The following is a 22342-nucleotide window of genomic DNA, read 5'->3' on the forward strand; positions in this document are numbered from 1 at the left end:
GGAGAAACTTCTCTCCCCAATAACGATCAAACGGAGAAATGTAAAAATAGACTCGAATCCAGGACTCCAGTCCCCAGAATCCTTTGTTCCACTTCCCCAGAGTGCTTTGTAATCACACTGAATTCTCACCTGGGCGAGAACACAAATAATTATTTAAAGGAGTTCTCCGCCTACTGAGGAGTCTTTTGGACTTCCGTTTTGGAGCAGATACGTCTCTTCCATGATGTGAGATTATCTTGTCTAGGCCTCTCTGGCCTAGGCACGTGTTTTCTTATCCTGTATTTTCTTTAATCCTTAACCTTTAATAAACCTCTAAAAAATATAATACTCCTTGCAGAGAGAAACTAATCTCTACCTGCCTCAGTCTCCCCCTAAATTTTAATCTTTACACACACGTGCCCAGCCGGCACTGGGGAACTGCTCCACACCCAAGGACATTTTTTATACGTTCCACCCCTCTGTCCAGCTGACAAAAGCAAGCACTTCCTCCATCCACTCTCTCAGGTAATGGGGGGGAAGGAAGTGAGTGGCAGCTCACAGACAACTTGAATTTCCCCTCTGGGCACTCAACTGATAAAAAACAATCTACAAAACTATGCTATACTACTACCTACAAATCCATTTAAAAATAGATACCACTACAAAATTATCATAACTTATTTAAAAACAAATATTTAGTCATTAATCAACCTGCTTTCAATTTTTTTCCTTTGTTCTCAAACTCTACTAAAAAATAAAACTAAATAAATGGGGTCATGACCAGGCACATTTAAGGTCAAACAAACATAGAAATTCCTACCTAGATGTGGATCCAACAGATGAGGCTGTTCCTGGTACTTGTCCATTATCACTGAAAAATAAAGATAATTGAAATCATAGGGGAAAAAAAAACACGATAAATTTGAATTATGTTAAAGTATCAAGTAAAAACCTAAATTAATTTGTAAAAAGTTCAGCATTTGTTATTATCTGTTGATGAAGTGGACAATTCAAAATTTTTCCTAACCAGTTACATGTTTCTTAAAAAGGATAGGTGAAGCAACCAGGTGGCTCACTGAATAGAAAAGCCAGGCCTAGAGATGGGAGACCATGGGCTCAGATCTGACCATAGATACTTCCTAGCTATGTGACCATGGGCAAGTCACTAAACCCTAACTGTCTATCCTTTACTGCTCTTCTATCTTGGAACCAACACTTAATAAGGTTGGGAAAAAAACAGACCCATTACTTACCTTACATAATTAATTAATATCTCTTAAGTATTTGTGTTCAGAGCCTTCCACATAACAAGCACATTTAAAATTTGTTGAAATGAACTATGTTAATTGATACACTAAATATCCTTTCATTCCCAAAAATTAGCACTGATTTGTAGGCAACTTAAAATAAAAATTAAGCCATGTCTAAAACAAATAAAGATGATAATCAAAAAGAAAGTATATAATTTTTGTTCTCTCAGAAATAATATAGTCATCTTTATATTTTGTCAGATCACTGAGACTCTTAATCAGCAAATGTATTTACACTAAAGCAGGCATGGAAAGGTTAAGCTCTCAAACTTAAAACTGAGGCCCAAGGAAGTCAAAGTGATCAAGGAAGTCAGTGATTTGTCCAAGATAGCACAAATGGTAAATGTCAAAAGTGAAGTATAAATTCAGGTTTTCTAACTCTTTAATCATTATTCTGTACACTAGGCAATCATCATCAAAGTTATATCCTTTAAAGAATCTGAAAACTGGCTGGAAACAGTTCCAGTAAAATAGCTGGTTGAATTATCATGACTAAATCCAGAACCCTTTCATCCCTAAAAAAATGAAAGATATGCCAAATAAAGTAGTATGTAACAGCACTTGAAACAAGAGAGGATAGGAAAGAAATCCTCAAACGAAAACTTCAATGTAAAAGAAAAAAAGACCCAATAGGGAAACTAAAGAAATTGCCAAGCAAAAAAAAAAAAAGCACTGCTGCCATTATCACCAAATGAATATGGAGTAAAAGCAAGGAAAAACATCCAGAAAGAAATGACAAAGGGGCAGTTAGGTAGTACAATAGATAGAGCCAGGCTTGGAGTTGAGAAGGCACTTCCTCTCTGTGTGACCCTGAGCAAATCATTTAACCCCATCTGCCTACCCTTTGCCTTTTAAGACAAAATGTAAGAATTTTTTTTAAAAAGAAAGAAGAATACAACAACAGAACCCCCAGAACTACAAAAACCTCCCCAGGAATTAAAAAGATTCAATAAAGAACATAAAGAAAGATCTAAGATCTATTTTTTCAAATGTGCATAAGAGCGTTTAAAAAATAATAAAAAATAAACATCAAATTTTACAACATAGAACAGTGATGGCATGGGTGCCAAAGATGGCACACAGCTCTCTGTGAGCACTCATCGGCGCCTGCCCCCACCTCTACACCTCCCCAGTTTGTAACTAGAAAGGCACTTTCTCCATTTCCCTTCTCCACTGAGCCTGACAACATTTTTTTCCATCATCCATCCCTCTGCCAAGTAACCCAATGGAAGTGTACAGAAGGTAAGGTGGGTGGCTCACAGGTGGCAGAGCTGGATGGGCCATTCCCCTCCCCCTCTTCACCTGGGCTGAGGACCTTTCTCACATGACCCACCCCTTTGCCCAACAGCCCAATGGGATCTCTTTCTTCCTCCCCTATGTGGGTTAAGGGGGGAGGGGGAAGAGCACTCAGTCTGGGGGGGGGGGGCACAACAGTCAGTGGGAGTGGGGCTGGAACTCCATCTCTAAAAGGTTCACCATCACTGACAGTACAACATAAGAGTTTTCAACTTAAGAGTAGTCTAAAAAAACAATGAAATAAAAATAAAACAGAATGGCCCATCTGGAGCAAAAGAATGCAGAGATGACAGAATGAACAACAAAATGAAATTTTCTAAAACAATTAGAAGTTGGCTTGAGATCTTGGCAAACAAAAGAGCTTGAGAGCTAAAAGACAAGAATTCTAAGATAATATAAGAATTACTGGTTTTCCATGGAAAGTCAAAATACCATATTTTAGAAAATCATACAGGAAAATTTTCCTTAAGGACCAGATTGCTAGATAGAATCCATAGAATGTCATGAAAGGAATTCCAGTTTAACACACCCAGAAGCAATAACCAAATTTCAGAGTTTTAATGAAAAAAAGGGCATTTCGTAAGTAGCCCAAAGGAAGAAATTCAGAAGTGACAAAGTTCCTGTCATAACAATCCAAAATAATTTAATGTGGGAAAGAAACAAAATTCTAGAATATGAGGGAAATAAGCCAGCACACCAAAAGTGCCTATCCCACAAATTATATATGAAAAACGATTATCAGAATACTCTAAGAAAGTTCTATTTTTTTTTAATCTTCAGAAAATCCGGGGATGAAAAAACTTCTGAAAGACAAGAAAACCTTAAAAATAAATGCTTAACAAGGTTTTTAGGGTATTGTTTTAAACAAAATTTGAGTGAAGACAGATTATAAATAAATGTTTACTTGATGAGAATGAGGTATATATATATATTTTTTTTAATTTGGTCAATTTCAAACATTATTCCTTGGTTACAAAAATCATATTCTATTCCTCCTGTGAATCATAAAATTGCTCAGACTATACCTTATAAGATTTGGTTATAAGCTATTCCCCATTTTAAACAATGGAGGTACTTAGTCAGGAATGTATTGGGAACTTTAAAACTACTCCACTCTGCTCAAACAGTGCCTTAGGGGGAAGATAAAGTTGTAAACTCCTGATGGAACAATGAAAAAGTCCCTAACTCATACTTATGGTAAAACTAGAACCTTAAACTAGGTCTATTTTTAGATCTAATACAAAAGGGTGCTAAGTACCTATAAAGGTTAAATTAATCACAAAGGGCAAGCTTAGCAAGAGGTGTGAAGTTTTACTCTACTCAGAGAAGGTGATAACAAAGATGTGAATTAAGAATAGACAGTCCTGTGGAAAACGTCTACTGTGATTGGTAGATGTGAAAATTTAGGGGAGGTAACATAGGAGAAAAATCTCTTTAAAAGGAGGTCAGGAACTCATAGCTGGGGGCTCTGAACTTAGTTGAGTTTGGAAGCTGAATTGGAGGGTCTCTCTGAACACTAGAGTTTACTTGGGACAAATTCTTGTGGTGAGTGGATAAAAGACTGAGTAGTCTCTCTTAAGGCTTAGGCCTAGGCCAAATGACCTAGGCCATTTCCTACTATTTCCTATTACTCTGTCTCTCTCCCTTCCCTTAATTCCTTCATTCGTATTAATTAAAATCTCCATAAAACCCAGCTGACTTGGGTATTTCATAATTGGGAATTTTTCCCATGACGACCACTTATTTTTTATTTAAATCAAGACACTAAAAATTATATTTACAGTTTGGCCAAAACCTTCACAATTTGGCAATTCATAGTCTTGAAAACCATATTTTCATGGTCACACTCCCCACCCTCCCCCCTCCTTCCTGTTGCCAACGCACAATTCCACTGGGTTAATACCAATGTGTCCTTGATCAGAACTTATTTCCACGCTGTTGATGTTTGCACTGGGATATTCCTTTATTGTCTATATTCCCAATCATATCCCCCTCCAACCATGTAATCAAGCAGTTGTTTTTCTTCTGTGTTTCTAATGCCACAGTTTTTCCTCTGAATGTGGATAGTGTTCTCTCTCCGAGTGTACATCCCTCCAAGTTGTTCAGGATCACTGTACTGCCACTAATGGAGAAGTTCATTACATTGTACCTCTGTGTACAATGTTCTCCTGGTTCTGCTCCTCTCACTCTGCATCAATTCCTGGAGGTTGTTCCAGTTCCCATGGAATTCCTCCACTTTATTATTCCTTTGAGCACAATAGTATTCCATCACCAACATATACCACAATTTGTTCAGCCATTCCCCAATTGAAGGGCATCCCTTCATTTTCCAATTTTTGGCCACCATAAAGAGTTCAGCTATGAATATTTTTGTAAATATCTTTTTCCTTATTATCTCTTTGGGGTACAAATCCAGTAGTGCTATGGCTGGATCAAAGGGCAGACAGTCTTTTAATGCCCTTTAAGCATAGTTCCAAATTGCCCTCCAGAATGCCAACCTATTGTTTTATAGAAACATATACATGTGCTACCTAGTTGTCCCTTAAGGTTCTTTAAATGTTATCTCATTTGAGCCCCACAGCAAACTCTGTGAGATGTTACTTATTTTACAGACAGTAAGTGACTAAAAAACTCTTATCTTCAGGCTTAAAATCAATACTGTGTATTGGTTTCAAGGCAGAAGAACAGTAATGACTAGGCAATGGGAGATGAGTGACACAGCTAAGAAGGTCAAAAGAGAAAATTTAAAGTATCCTATGGGGGGAAAAAACAACAAAAAACAACAAACCAAGAAAAAAAAATTTAGAATTACTAGACCAAGCAAAGCCATTAGCCAAAAAATAAGCCTATCCATTATATTTCAGGAAACTGTAAAAGAAAACTGTCTAGATCTCTTAGAAGTAGATGGAAGGGCAGATAGGAGGTTCATAGGAGAGAGAACCAGGTCTGAATATAGGAAGTCTTGGGCTCAAATCTGAACTAGAACACTTCCTAACTATGGGATCCTGAGCAAATCACCTAACTCCAACTGCCTTGCCCTTACCATTCTTCTAACTTAGGAAGAATATTTAGTGTCTATTCTAAGATAGAAGGTAAGGGTTTTTTTTTAAAAAAGTAGTAGTAGTAGTAGTAGTAGTAGTAGTAGTAGTAGTAGTAGTAGTAGTAGTAGTAGTAGTAGTAGTAGTAGTAGTAGAAGAAGAAGTGAATAGAAAATTAAAATGAGTATTTTATACATATCATGAAAGAAACTGCAAAATGAAAACTCTCAGAAATGTCATAACCAGAATGCAAATCTTTCAGGTCAAATAAAAAATACCGCAAGATCCCAGAAAGAAGGAGTTCATGTACTTGAGGAACCACAATCAGGTTCATATGAAATTTAGCAGCTAGCACTATAAAGGAACAAGGAGTATGGAACAAAAATATTCCAAAAGACAAAGGACTACAACCAAAATTAGCTTACTGACACACCTGAGTATAATCCTATGAGTGAAAATGGACCTCTATTGAAACAGAAAACTTCCAAGTATTCTTGAAGAAAAAAGCAGAGCTGCATAAAAACTCTGAAATGTAAAAAAAGGAGTGATGAGAAATATAAAAAGGTAAACATAAATAATCATAATGGACTAAAAAACAAGGAAAAGGTGTTTAAATTCAAATATAAAGAGATAAGATATGTGTCCCCTTAAAACCCTACAAAGATCACCGAAAATAGCCAAAGTATAATTATACAAGAGAGCCCAGAAGTGGTTCTGTTATGCTTTGATAATCTTAAAAGAGTAGAAAAGGAGAGGAAGGGGAAAACCCTGGGGATACAGTGGATAAGAGGGGAATATACATAAAAAGTACAGGGGTACAGGAGTACAAGGGGTACAGAAATATATTCCACTTAACAGGGAAACAAAAGAAAAAGTGAGAATATAAAGAAAAAGTGTAAATCACAGGAGAAAATAGTCCTAAACAAAATTTAACTCAGAATGTACATATTTTTAAAGAATCTCTTTTCTGGGTGGAAACTTAGGGGATACCCATCAACTGGGAAATGACCAAACAAGTTATGACAAAGAAAAATGATGGAACACTATCATGCTGTAAGAAATGATGATGGATATAGTTTCTGAAAAAACAGGGAAAGACATATAAATGGATGCAGATTGAATTAAGTAGAACTAAGAGAACAGGGGCAGCTGGGTAGCTCAGTGGATTGAGAGTCAGGTCTAGAGATGGGAGGTCCTAGGTTCAAATTTGACCTCAGACACTTCCCAGCTGTGTGACCCTGTGACCCTGGGCTTGATACCAATTGCCTAGCCCTTGCCACTCTTCTGCCTTGGAACCAATACACAGTATTAATTCCAAGTCAGAAGGTAAGGGTTTTTATTTTTTAAAAATTAAAAAAAAAGAACTAACAACTTCAATCACAGTACTACTTCAATCACAATAGTATAAAGACAAACTCCTCTGAAAACTTTAGTAATGCTGAACAACAAAATGACCAGTTCCAGAGGATTCATGATGAACCTTGCTACCACTTCCCTATAGACAGACAATGGACTTGGAGTTTAGATTGAGACATATTTTTTTACATATGGCAAATACCAGAATCTGTTTTGCCAGATTGTTTGTAATATGAATTTTCTATTTTTCCTTCTCAAAGAGGAGGGATAGGGAGAGGAAGAGAAGGCTGATTTTTGTTTGACTGAAATTTTTTTTTAATTTTTTTTCTTTAAGAACACTGAGGCCTAAATTCTGAGGTACCTGACTTTTCTAGAAAGAGATCATTTTCAAGATGGACCTCCTTAGAAATTATTTTTATATATTATCTATTTCTACGTCATTTCTATAGTAGTACTTGGTGAAAACCCATATTTGATCAATCCAGAAATCCTAAACTTAAATTTTGCTTTATCATGGAATTTTTAAATTATTAAAAAAGAAAAAAAGATTACGTGATTCACAAGGTTGTCCTAAACTTCAATAAATTTGGATTTAACATAAAAAAAATTTGACTACCAAAATAGTCTAGGCAAGAGTTGATAAGGTACTGAATTATAGTACATTCTGTTTTAAGTGGATGAAAGATAATAGATATGAAAGATGCTTATTTCCACATTGGAAGTGTTTGAAAAGTGAAACAAGATCTAAGAGCCAACAATTTAGAGAACTGGTAGGTCAGTGAGGGGGGATGAAGGGGGAAGGAAGAGAAAGAGAGAATAACAAGAGATAAAAAAAAAAGTCCAGGAAAGAGTCTTGAAGTATATCCACAGTGAAGGAGCAAAATGATATTGATGATGATTCAGACTGGAAAAGATAGGAGAAATCAGAAAGGGGACTATGTCCAGGAGGGTATGGTTTTGTTTTGTTTTTTAATCCCTGATTCTGCCAAGAATTTAAGAGGAATTAGGTATGAAAACAATCAGTGAGGCAAAAAACATTTATTAAGCACTGACTTTTGATGACATGGTTTTAAGTGCTAAGGTTATAAAGAAAGGCAAAGGAAATCCCTTTTCTCAAAGAGCTCACAGTTTAAGAGGGAGGATAAAATACAAACAACTTTATACAAAGAACTGTATAGAAGATAAATTGAGGGAAAGAACTAGAATTAAGCAGGATTGAAAAAGACTTCTTGAAGAAGGTAATATTTAGGGGGCAACTTGGTAGCTCAGTGGATTGAGAGCCAGACACAGAGACAGAAGATCCTGGGTTCAAATCTGGCATCAGACACTTCCCAGCTGTGTGACCCTGGGCAAGTCACTTAACCCCCCACTGCCTAGCCCTTATCACTCTTCTGCCTTAGAACCAATACACAGTATTGATTCTAAGACAGAAGTTAAGGGTTTAAAAAAGAAACCCCGAAATGCAAAGTCCCAAGAATATCATAACCAATAAACCAATAAGAAACACAAGAATATAAGCTTCTACTAAAAAATAGACAATCAGAATACAATACTCCAAAAAGCAAAAGAGACTGGAATTTTAAATAACTTCTCTTGAAAAGCTTAATATAATCACAGTGAAACAAAGTGGATCTTTAGTGGAACAGAGACTATTAAGCATTCCTGATAAAAAGACAAGAACTAAGTAGAAACTTTAAAATGCAAATATAAGAGCCCAGGGAAACCTAGAAAGCTAAATTTATTTGAGCAAATACAAGTTTATGAAGACTTCTGATGATGAAAAGAAACAAGTATTAATTATGAACTTTAATATAGAATATTGTGGAAGTAGATTACGTTTGTTCTAAGGGTTTGAAGAAGAGAAAGAGAGTGAAAGGTAAAGGATGAACATATTAGTGTTTAAAAGGAGAATGAAGATGATAGAACTTGTATTTCTCATATTTGGAGTATATGAGGAGGAAAGTATAAAAATATAGAGGAAGAGGGAGAAAGGATGGGCATCAAATAAACCTCACTTTTATCTGAAATGGAAAAAAGTAGGTTAAATATACACGTAAAAATAAAACATCAAATTTAACAAGTAAACAAGTAGAACTAGAAAGAGTTGTAGTTAAGAGAAAAGATAAGACTAGGGAGGGAAACAAACTTCTTGATCTTGAAGGTCTCGCCTTAAAGATGGAGGAAGGAGACAAAAGAAAAAGAATCTAAGAGGGTATCTTAAAATACAACTGGAGAATGGATGAATAAATTTTGGTTTATGAATATAGAATCTTGAGGTGTGAAAGATGTTTTTAAAAAAAGACAACCTCAGAAAATCTAAATTATTATAATTCTACAGGATGAAAAAAACAAACTTTTATAATAATTTAAATGGTTGGATGTCATAAACTGTAGTGATTAAAATAGTGGAAGACTTAAATTGTAGAAGATATAAGAGTGGATAAATAAGTTGTGACAGCAGGAAATATATTTTCACTACAGTGTTTTGATTTTAAATCCAATATAAGGTGGTAGCCGGGGAAATATTCCCAATTATTCAAATATACCGAAGTCAACTGGGTTTATAGAGATTTTTATTCATACAAATGAGGCATTAAAGAAAGAGAGAAAGAGAGAAAAAAGAGGGAATAATGAGAAAGGGTTAAGCCAGCCCTGGCCAGTCCTGGCCAACCCAGGCCTAGGCCCTAAAAGAAAGATCAGTCAGTCCTTAATCACTCACCACAAGATCTGTCCAAGCAAGGATTCTAGTGACACCAGTTCAGCCACCCATCCTCCAGAGAGAGATTCTTCTGACTGTCCTCAAGAGACTGTCCCAAGAGCCTGTTTCCAGAGCTCTCTCCCAACAGCCTTTTTAGAGACTGTATTCAAGAGACTGTCTTCAACAGACTCTCTTCACAGTCTCCTTAGAGACTCTTCTTTCTTAGGAGATTGTCATCTCCTTATATAGGGAATTTTCTCTTATGTCACCTCCCCTCAGTTCTCCCATCTACCAATCACAGTAGATGTTTTTCAGAGGACAGATCATTCTTAGTTCACACCTAAGAAGCTGTAAATTTTTGTAATTCACACCAGGAAAGCTCTGAGTAAGTTTCTCACCTCTTTGTTCCTTGTAAATTCACAAGTTGCTTGACCTTTATAGGTACTTTTCACCCTTTTGAATTAGTCCTAAAATAGGCATGGCCTAGGAACTTTTTGTCCCACTAGAAGTATGGGTTTAAGTACTTTTCATTGTTCAGAAAGGAGTTTACAACTTTATCTTCCCCTAAGGCATGCTTAAGTATGGTGAAGTAGAGTTCTCACATTCCTGATCTAAGTTACTTTCACTGCCCAAATGGTGAATGGTCCCAATGGGGAATTTTTAAGGTTCACAATCCAACCTTATGAAGTAGGGTCTGAGAATTTTTAAGGTTCACACTTTTAATGGATAAAGATTTTCAAATATTTCTGATAAAAAACCCAGCGCTATAGTCTAGGAACTGTGAAATGCAAACAGGAGAAAAGTAAAGATTAGGAGTAGGAACACTCTACTCACATCAATTCTAAAAAAAAGATTTAAGAAGAGTCCCTAAACTAAGTGGTGATTTGAAAATATAAAAAGAAATCTTAATATGTCATTTTTTCAGCCTAAGATAAAAAATACAGGCAAAGGACCAGGGCAGAAGGGGGGGGGGGGCAGGGCAGAGATAAAGGGGGGAAGAAAGAGAGGAGAAGAAGGGAGGGAGGAAGGGGGAACAGGGAGGGAGGAAGGGGGAAGGGGGAACAGGGAGGGAGGAAGGGAGAGGGAGAGGGAGAGAAAAAGAGATGCCCTAGACCTTGGACTCAGAATAGGGATGGAGGCATTATTGCTCTGTCTCCAAGAGAGTATCATGAGTTCAGCCTCCATATTCAGAAAAGGGCTGCTACAGAGCTGTCTTTCTGAAAGCAAGTAGGGTTCACAGTCAGCCCTCTACTCACAACAACCCTATTGGTGTGACCTCAAAGCAAGATTGAAGACTAAACTCTCAAGGTCAGAAAAGGGAGACAGTATATCAATGGCTCTGAACCTGCAAAGCCTTCAAGCTAGCTGACAGAGTTGGGACCAGCATCTGTCAAGTAGAGCTCCAATCAGATATAAGTCTGAAGTTGTGTTGCAAAAATCTGAATCAGAGTCTAGACTAGAGTCTCAATGACCCAAGAGAACAAAGATCAGATTACAAAGGGCCTGGTGAAAATTTATAGTAACCTAACTCAAGCCATCAATGGGTAACTTGGGGAACACAGCACTGATAAACTGAAGAACATAATAGGAGGATCTCAAATTAAAAAGGACAGGAGTATATAAAAGGATATATATAACTGTCCCTCTAGATGTGCACTACACCTGGCCCTAACACAAAGTTCCAATCCCAGAAATAAGGCAGGAAGAATAAGTAAACCAAAAAATAAAAGATAAAGATCTAAAATGGTGTGAGGGATACCCAAAACACCAACTTAAAAAGGAAAATAACTCCAAAATACATATTTAAAAAGCCTAAACACAACTCAAACAGAAGATCAAATAGAATTTCTAGAAAAAATTTAAAAAGAGGTTTTTTTTCAAGAGTTTAAAATATTCAGAGGGACATATGAGAAAGAACTGTGGGAAAAGAAACATAGAAGAAAAACAACTGTTTGATCACATGGGTCGATGGGGATATGATTGGGGCAACAGACTCTAAAAGATCACCCTAGTGCAAATATTAATAATATGGAAATAGGTCTTGATCAATGACACATGTTAAACCCAGTGGAATTGTACATCAGATACAGGAACGGGTAGAGGGAGGGGAGGAAAAGAACATGAGTCTTATAACCATGGAAATATATTCTAAATCATCTAATTAAACAAAATTTTCCAAAAAAAAGTTTAAAATAATATTATAAATGAAAAGCACTGAAGGAAACAACTGGAAAAGAAAAGAGAAGTGAAGAAAAAAATAGGACAGAATTAACATTAGCAAAAGAGGTACAAAACCTTTCCCTATAACAGTCCTTATAATTAGAATTAACCAAAAAGAAGTTAATGACTATGTAAAACAAGAAATATATTTTAAAAGTCAAAATATTTGAAAAATGGAAATGCAAAATATGACATACAACTGACCTATAAAACAGATCAAAGAAAGCACAGTTAAAGATTACTGAGCTACCTGAAAGCTATGACAAAAAGATTTAAAAAAAAAAAAGAGCCTGGACATAATATTTCAGAAAATGATTAAAGAGGAGTTCCGGGGTAAGCATGGCGGCTGTCTAAACGTGGCTTACGTACTCTTCCCAGAACACACCAACAAGGACTATCCCAAAAGACCTTAAGAATCATTTTCGAGGAGCAGAGGAGCTATAAAGTGGGGTGTAGCACAGTGAGTGAAAGGGCTTCCACCCAAACCTGAGTCGATACACCCTCCTCCATGCCAACCTACAGAGCCAGGGCCAGCGCACACCAAGACGATCAAGCAAGGGGCGCCTCTAGAGTGAGTAGGGGGCACATCAGAGTCCTTGGGAGCCGACTAGGACAGCAGGGGACCACCTCTGAAGGCAGATAGGCAGAAAACCCCAACACACGAGACAGCATAGACCTCAGGTGCCCAGAGCAAGTGCACCTGCTGGAGCCACAAAGTGAGCAAGAAGTGCCTCAGGAATGAGCAGGGGGCACTTCGGGGTCCTTGAGAATTGACTAGGACTGCAGGGGACCCACCTCCAAAAGCAGCTAGACCAGAAAACCAGGCGGGCAGGAGAGCGCAGACCCTGAGCGCCCCTGGGAGGGAGGCACCGAGAAAAGCCGCAAAAGACTACAGAGAATCAAGAGCCTGCCTCTGCTCCTTAACTCCATACACAAAGAACTTGCCCAGCTGACTCAGATTTCTGACTAAAGAGGGAACTGAGAACATCCGGAAAAATGGCTAATTGTGCACAGGAGCCTCAAAATCCCTCCAAAAAACTGAAAAAGAAAGTCATGACCCTCGAGAATTTTTATGGAGGAAAAACCTAGGCTACAGAGGAAATACTGGACAAAACTCAAACAAAGGCAAAATCGAAAAAAAAAGGAAGTTGTCCACAAGCCCTAAAAGAGTCTCAAATGGAGCTTATAACAAAAAGATGGTAGGCCTCTGGAAAGAGAAGTGGAAAATGGTTCAAAAAAAAAAGTGAAGAAATCATAGCTGAATGCCAAAAGATTAAAGGCAAAAAATCAAAAAATTATAACAAAAAACCAGGCTTTAAGGACCATAATTGAGCAACTGGAAACCAATGATCTTGAAATACAGCAATAATTAATAAAGCAAAGTCAAAAGACTAACAAAATAGAAGAAAACATAAAATATCTCACTGACAAAGTGACAGATGAGGAAAACAGAGGAAGGAGAGACAATTTGAGAATCATTGGTATACCTGAAAAGCCAGAAATAAACAGGAACATTGACACCATACTACAGGAGCTCATCCAAGAAAACTTCCATAAAGTTCTGGAACAAGGGGGCAAAATTGACATTGAAAGAGTTCATAGAACACTCTCTACACTAAACCCCCACAACTCTGGGAAAACAACTCCCAGAAATGTAATTGCCAAATTCCAGAGCTTTCAAGCTAAGGAGAGAATACTGCAAGAAGCCAAAAAGAAACAATTCAGATACAAAGGAGAAACAATCAGGATCACACAAGACCTGGCAGCTTCAAGAGTAAAAGTCCACAAGGTCTGGAACACAATATTCAGAATGGCAAGAGAACTGGGTCTTCAACCAAGAATCACCTATCCATCAAAACTGACTATATACTTCCAGGGGAAAGTATGGGCATTCAACAAAATAGAAGATTTCCAAGTATTTGTAAGGAAAGGACCAGAACGAAGTGGAAAGTTTGATATCCAAACACAAAGATCAAGATAAACATGAAAAGGTAAATATGAAAGAGAGGGAAAAGGAGAAAAATGTTTCTTTTCTTTTTTTTTTAATCAAACTCTCTTCTTTAAGGGCTATAATTAGATGAAATTATATGCATTAATATATGGGGGAAGTGTTATTTGTAACTCAAAAATGCTTTCATTATTATAGTAAATAGAAGAATCATTCATAGGAAAAGATTAGGGCATTAAAGGCTATAAAATGATAGGGAGGAAAAAAGGGTGAGGGGGAATCGATAATGGTACTAAAAGATACTTGAAGAAATAAAATTAATAGAATAATCTTTGTCACACAAAGATACACATGGGAAGAGGAGGGGAAGAATACTCTTATAATAGAAAGAGGAAGAGAGTGCTAATAGGTGATACTCGAATATTACTCTCAGTGAAATCAATTCTCTGAGGGAAGAGCATCTAGACCCATTGGGATCTTGAAGTCTATCTTATATTACAGGGTAAGAAAGAAGGGGAAACTAAAGGCTGTAGGGAGCTCAAAAAATTAAAAAGGGGAGGGAAGGAGAAGAAGGAGGGTATGTAACAGACGCTAAATAACAAGAAGGGAACAAAAAGGGAGAGACGAGAAAGGGAAGCATATTCAAGGGAAGGGAATAGGGGAATTGACTAAAAGTAAACCACTGGTTTAAAAGGATACAACACAAGAAGAAAGGTCAGAACTAGGAGAGGATACCAAAATGCTAGGGAATTCAAAACCGACAATCATAACTTTGAACGTGAATGGGATGAACTCATCTATAAAACGTAGATGAATAAAAGAGTGGATTAGAATCCAGAATCCTACCATATGTTGTCTACAAGAAACACACATGAGGCAAGTAGATACTCACAAGGTCAGAATTAAAGAGTTGAGCAAGACCTATTGGGCTCAACTGACAGAAAGAAGGCAGGAGTTGCATTCATGATATCTGACAAAGCCAAAGTAAAAACAGACCTGATTAAAAGGGATAGGGAGGGTAAATACATCCTGATAAAAGGGAGTACAGATGTAGCATCCCAAGCATATTCACATCTATGAATCATAAATAACTGTATGGCTACTGTGTCTCCAAGCACAAGGTTTTACCAATAAGGTTTATGAATGTAACCTTGAAATGGCCATGCAGCCCTTGCCTAGGGCAGACTCATTAACATGATCGGAGCCCCCTTTGCCTGGGAAATCAAGAAAGCGCGGGTTGAAATCTACATACCCAAAGGTGTTCCCTTTACCTTGCCACCCAATCTTAATTGTCTATACTCAGTGATGTGATTGCTACGAGATTGGAAACACCTTCTTGCTTCCTCAACAATAAAAGCAAAGGCAACTCCTTTGAACTTCTCCTTGGATCTTCAATCTTCTCTAGCAATCTCTCTGTCTCCCTCTCTCTGTAAAGCCTCTCCCTAGGCAATGGCCCTTGTCAGCTTACATTCTCCACCTTAATCTTCTCCACCTCGTGTTCCATTGATCCTCATATTTTCCTCCCAAGGGAAGAATCATAGGGGTTGCCTGCCCTATTCAAACACTGACTTGTCCGTGTCTGTCATTCTTCACCCTGGTTCTCGGTTCCCTATCTCTCCTCGGGTCCCATTAAAAAGGTGAGCCCCTTCCCTTGTGGGACCCTGCTGGTCAGGGAAATCCTTAAGGAACACCCCACACTAGATAATGAGGAAATATCACTAATCAACATATATGCACCAAATGGTATAACACCCAAATTTCTAATGGAGAAACTAGTAGAATTGAAGGAGGAAATAGACAATAAAACTATACTAGTGGGAGACCTGAGCCTACCACTATCAAATGTAGATAAATCAAATCAAAAAATAAATAAGAAAGAGTCAAAAGACGTGAATGAAATCTTAGAAAAATTAGAGTTAGTAGATATATGGAGAAAAATAAATAGGGACAAAAAGGAATACACCTTCCTTTCAGCAGCACATGGCATATTCACAAATATTTACCATATAGTAGGTCATAAAAACATGGCATACAACTGCAGAAAAGCAGAAATAATAAATGCAACCTTTTCAGATCATAAGGCAATAAAAATAATGATCAGTAAGGGTACATGGAGAACTAAATCAAAAACTAATTGAAAATTAAATAATATGATTCTCCAAAATCAACTAGTCAGAGAACAAATCATAGAAAAAATTAATAATTTCATTGAAAAAAATGACAATGGTGAGATATCCTTTCAAACTCTATGGGATGCAGCCAAAGCAGAACTCAGGGGAAAATTTATATCCTTGAGTTCATATATTAACAAATTAGGGGGGAGAGATCAATGAATTGGACATGCAAATCAAAAAACTTTAAAGTGAACAAATTAAAAATCCCCAGAAGAAAACCAAATTAGAGATCCTAAAAAATAAGGGAGAAATTAATAAAATCGGAAGTGATAGAACTTTTAAACTAATAAATAAGACTAGAAGCTGGTATTTTGAAAAAAGAAACAAAACAGACAAAATACTGGTCAATCTAATAAAAAAGAGGAAAGAAGAAAATCAACAATATTAGGGATGGAAAGGGAGAACTCACCTCCAATGTAGAGGAAATTAAGGAAATCATTAAAAACTATTTTGTCCAATTATATGGCAATAAATATGACAATCTAGGTGATATAGATGAATATTTACAAAAATATGTATTGCCTATACTAACAGAAGAAGAAATAGAATTCTTAAATAATCCCATATAAGAAAAAGAAATTGAATAAGCCATCAAAGAACTCCCCCCAAAAAAATCCCCAGGGCCTGATGGATTCACAAGTGAATTCTACCAAACATTCAAAGAACAGCTAATCCCAATATTATAAAAACTATTTGAGATAATAAGAAAAGAGGGAGTTCTACCAAATTCATTTTACAACACAAATATGGTACTGATCCCAAAGCCAGGTGGACCAAAAACAGAGAAAGAAAACTACAGACCAATCTCCTTAATGAACATAGATGCAAAAATCTTGAAACAGAATACTAGCAAAAAGACTCCCGCAACTGATCATGCGGGAGGGGGTAGAAAGGGAAATACAAGGGGGGACTGATTTAAAGTAAATCACTGGACTAAAAGTTAGAGCTTAACAAGAAAGGTTAGAATTAGGGAAGGATATCAAAATGCCAGGGAGTCCACAAGTGACAGTTATAACATTGAATGTGAATGGGATGAACTGACCCATAAAACGTAGACGAATAGAAGAATGGATTAGAATCCAAAACCCTACCATATGTTGTCTCCAAGAAACACACATGAGGCGGGTAGACACCCACAAGGTCAGAGTTAAAGGATGGAGTAAGACCTTCTGGGCCTCAACTGACAGAAAGAAGGCAGGAGTGGCAATCATGATATGTGATAAAGCCAAAGCAAAAATAGACCTGATCAAAAGGGATAGGGAAGGTAATTATATTTTGTTAAAAGGGACTGTAAATAATGAGGAAATATCACTAATCAACATATATGCACCAAATAATATAGCACCCAAATTTCTAATGGAGAAACTAGGAGAATTGAAGGAAGAAATAGACAGTAAAACCATATTAGTGGGAGACTTGAACCAAACATTATCAAATTTAGATAAATCAAATCAAAAAATAAATAAGAAAGAGGTAAAAGAAGTGAACGAAATCTTAGAAAAATTAGAATTAATAGACATATGGAGAAAAATAAATAGGGATAAAAAGGAATACACCTTCTTCTCAGCACCACATGGCACATTCACAAAGATTGACCATACATTAGGTCACAGAAACATGGCACACAAATGCAGAAAAGCAGAAATAATAAATGCAGACTTTTCAGATCACAAGGCAATAAAAATAACGATCAGTAATGGTACATGGAAAACCAAATCAAAAACTAATTGGAAACTAAACAATATGATACTCCAAAATCGTTTAGTTAGAGAAGAAATCATAGAAACAATTAATAATTTCATCGAGGAAAATGACAATGGCGAGACATCCTTTCAAACCTTTTGGGATGCAGCCAAAGTGGTAATCAGAGGTAAATTCATATCCTTGAGTGCATATATTAACAAACTAGGGAGAGCAGAGATCAATCAAATGGAAATGCAAATAAAAAAACTCAAAAGTGACCAAATTAAAACCCCCCAGCAGAAAACCAAACTAGAAATCCTAAAAATTAAGGGAGAAATTAATAAAATCGAAAGTGATAGAACTATTGATTTAATAAATAAGACAAGAAGCTGGTACTTTGAAAAAACAAACAAAATAGACAAAGTACTGGTCAACCTAATTAAAAAAAGGAAGGAAGAAAAGCAAATTAACAGCATCAAAGATGAAAAGAGGGACATCACCTCTGAGGAAGAGGAAATTAAGGCAATCATTAAAAATTACTTTGCCCAATTATATGGCAATAAATATACCAATTTAAGTGATATGGATGAATATATACAAAAATACAAACTGCCTAGACTAACAGAAGAGGAAATAGAATTCTTAAATAATCCCATGTCAGAAAATGAAATCCAACAGGCCATCAAAGAACTTCCTAAGAAAAAATCCCCAGGGCCTAATGGATTCACCAGTGAATTCTATCAAACATTCAGAGAACAGTTAATCCCAATACTATACAAACTATTTGACATAATAAGCAAAGAGGGAGTTCTACCAAACTCCTTTTATGACACAAACATGGTACTGATTCCAAAACCAGGCAGGTCAAAAACAGAGAAAGAAAACTATAGACCAATATCCCTAATGAATATAGATACAAAAATCTTAAATAGGATACTAGCAAAAAGACTCCAGCAAGTGATCAGAAGGGTCATCCACCATGATCAAGTAGGATTTATACCAGGGATGCAGGGCTGGTTCAATATTAGGAAAACCATCCACATAATTGACCACATCAACAAGCAAACCAACAAGAACCACATGATTATCTCAATAGACGCAGAAAAAGCCTTTGATAAAATACAACACCCATTCCTATTAAAAACACTAGAAAGCATAGGAATAGAAGGGTCATTCCTAAAAATAATAAACAGTATATATCTAAAACCATCAGCTAATATCATTTGCAATGGGGATAAACTAGATTGCATTCCCAATAAGATCAGGAGTGAAACAAGGATGCCCATTATCACCTCTATTATTTGACATTGTACTAGAAACACCAGCAGTAGCAATTAGAGAAGAAAAAGAAATTGAAGGCATCAAAATAGGCAAGGAGGAGACCAAGTTATCACTCTTTGCAGATGACATGATGGTCTACTTAAAGAATCCTAGAGATTCAACCAAAAAGCTAATTGAAATAATCAACAACTTTAGCAAAGTTGCAGGATACAAAATAAACCCACATAAATCATCAGCTTTTCTATATATCTCCAACACAGCTCAGCAGCAAACACTAGAAAAAGAAATCCCATTCAAAATCACCTTAGACAAAATAAAATACCTAGGAATCTACCTCCCAAGACAAACACAGGAACTATATGAACATAACTACAAAACACTCGCCACACAACTAAAACTAGACTTGAGCAATTGGAAAAACATTAACTGCTCATGGGTAGGACGAGCCAATATAATAAAAATGACCATCCTACCCAAACTTATTTATCTATTTAGTGCCATGCCCATGGAACTACCAAAAAATTTCTTTACTGATTTGGAAAAAACCATAACAAAGTTCATTTGGAAGAACAAAAGATCAAGGATATCCAGGGAAATCATGAAAAAAAACACAAATGAAGGGGGCCAAGCAGTCCCAGACCTCAAACTATATTACAAAGCAGCAGTCATCAAAACAATTTGGTACTGGCTAAGAGACAGAAAGGAGGATCAGTGGAATAGACTGGGGGCAAGTGACCTCAGCCAGACAGTATACGATAAACCCAAAGATCCCAGGTCTTGGGACAAAAATCCACTATTTGATAAGAACTGCTGGGAAAATTGGAAGACAGTGTGGGAGAGACTAGGAATTGATCAACACCTGACACCCTACACCAAGATAAATTGAAAATGGGTGAAAGACTTAAACATAAAGAAGGAAACCATATGTAAATTGGGTAAACACAGAAATAGTATACATGTCAGACCTTTGGGAGGGGAAAGACTCTAAAACCAAGCAAAACATAGAAAGAATCACAAAATGTAAAATAAATAATTTTGACTACATCAAATTAAAAGGCTTTTGTACAAACAAAACTAATGTAACTAAAATCAGAAGGGAAACAACAAAACAACAAAATCAAGCCATTCTCCAATTGATAAATGGGCAAGGGAAATGGATAGGCAGTTCTCAGATAAAGAAATCAAAAATATTAACAAGCACATGAAGAAGTGAGAGATGCAAATCAAAACAACTCTGAGGTATCACCTCACACCTAGCAGATTGGCTAACATAACAGCAAAGGAAAGTAATGAATGCTGGAGGGGATGTGGCAAAGTAGGGACATTGATTCATTGCTGGTGGAGTTGTGAACTGATCCAACCATTCTGGAGGGCAATTTGGAACTATGCCCAAAGGGCGACAAAAGAATATCTACCCTTTGACCCAGCCATAGCACTGCTGGGTCTGTACCCCAAAGAGATAATGGACACAAAGACTTGTACAAAAATATTCATAGCTGCGCTCTTTGTGGTGGCCCAAAACTGGAAAACGAGGGGATGCCCATCAATTGGGGAATGGCTGAACAAACTGTGGTATATGTTGGTGATGGAGTACTATAGTGCTAAAAGGAATAATAAAGTGAAGAAGTTCCATGGAGACTGGAACAACCTCCAGGAAGTGATGCAGAGCGAGAGGAGCAGAACCAGGAGAACATTGTACACAGAGACTAATACACTGTGGTATAATCGAACGTAATGGACTTCTCCATTAGTAGTGGTGTAATGTCCCTGAACAACTTGCAGGGATCCAGGAGAAAAAAACACCATCCATAAGCAAAGGATAAACTATGGGAGTGGAAACACCGAGAAAAAGCAACTGCCTGAATACAGAGGTTGAGGGGACATGACAGAGGATAGACTCTAAATGAACACTCTAATGCAAATACTATCAACAAAGCAATGGGTTCAAATCAAGAAAACATCTAATGCCCAGTGGACTTATGCGTCGGCTATGGGGGGTGAGGGGGAGGAAAAGAAAATGATCTATGTCTTTAACGAATAATGCTTGGAAATGATCAAATAAAATATATTTTAAAAAAAATCAAGCCATTCTCCAATTGATAAATGGGCAAGGGACATGGATAGGCAGTTTTCAGATAAAGAAATCAAAACTATTAACAAGCACATGAAGAAGTGTTCTAAATCTCTTATAATCAGAGAGATGCAAATCAAAACAACTCTGAGGTATTACCTCACACCTAGCAGATTGGCTAACATGACAGTTATGGAAAGTAATGAATGCTGGAGGGGATGTGGCAAAGTAGGGACATTAATTCATTGCTGGTGGAGTTGTGAATTGATCCAGCCATTCTGGAGGGCAATTTGGAACTATGCACAAAGGGCGATAAAAGAATGTCTACCCTTTGATCCAGCCATAGCACTGCTGGGTCTGTACCCCAAAGAGATAATGGACAAAAAGACTTGTACAAAAATATTCATAGCTGCGCTCTTTGTGGTGGCCAAAAATTGGAAAACGAGGGGATGCCCATCAATTGGGGAATGGCTGAACAAATTGTGGTATATGTTGGTGATGGAATATTATTGTGCTCAAAGGAATAATAAAGTGGAGGAATTCCATGAGGACTAGAATAACCTCCAGGAAGTGATGCAGTGAGAGGAGCAGAACCAGGAAAAAATTGTACAGAGACTGATACACTGTGGTACAATCGAATGTAATGGACTTCTCTATTAGTGTTAATGCAATGCCCCTGAACAACCTGCAGGGATCTACAAGAAAAAACACTATCCACAAGCAGAGGACAAACTGTGAGAACAAAAACACTGAAGAAAGGCAACTGCTTGAATACAGGAACCGAGGGGATATGATTGGGGATGGAGACTCTAAATGAACATCCTAGCACAAATCCTAACAACATAGAAATGGGTTCAGAACAAGGACACAATCATCAGCTATGGGAGGGGCTGTGGGAGGGGAGGGAGGAAAAGAAAATTATTTTTGTATTCAATGAATAATGTTCGAAACTGACCAAATAAAATAATGTTTAAATTTCAAAAAAAAATGATTAAAGAAAATTGGGCAGATATATTTTAAAAGTGTAAAGTAGGGGGCAGCTCAGTGGCTCAGTGGATTGAGAGCCAGACCCAGAAACGGGAGGTCCTATGTTCAAATCTGGCCTCAGACACTTCCCATCTGTGTGACCCTGGGCAAGTCACTTAACCCCCACTGCCTAACCCTCACCATTCTTTTGCCTTGGAACCAATATACAGTATTGATCCCAAGATGGAAGGTAAGGGCTTAAAAAAAAAAGATAAAGTAAAAATAAAACAAACAAATAAAAGGAATCCATATGTACCCTCAT

General features: G+C 37.0%; 1 protein-coding gene across 4 annotated transcripts in view; it reads right to left on the reverse strand.

Moving 5' to 3' along the window:
- The window catches only part of TBCD (tubulin folding cofactor D), a 537579-nt gene that overhangs the window by 510891 nt on the left and 4346 nt on the right, over positions 1-22342 (reverse strand). For all 4 annotated transcript variants that reach the window (XM_056814255.1, XM_056814257.1, XM_056814256.1 and 1 more), the window contains exon 3: positions 800-850. In XM_056814255.1, the coding sequence (XP_056670233.1) occupies positions 800-850 (51 nt within the window). The remainder of the gene's footprint in view (positions 1-799; positions 851-22342) is intronic.

This window comes from Monodelphis domestica, chromosome 2 (assembly GCF_027887165.1).
Source record: "Monodelphis domestica isolate mMonDom1 chromosome 2, mMonDom1.pri, whole genome shotgun sequence".
Classification (NCBI taxonomy): Eukaryota; Metazoa; Chordata; class Mammalia; order Didelphimorphia; family Didelphidae; genus Monodelphis; species Monodelphis domestica.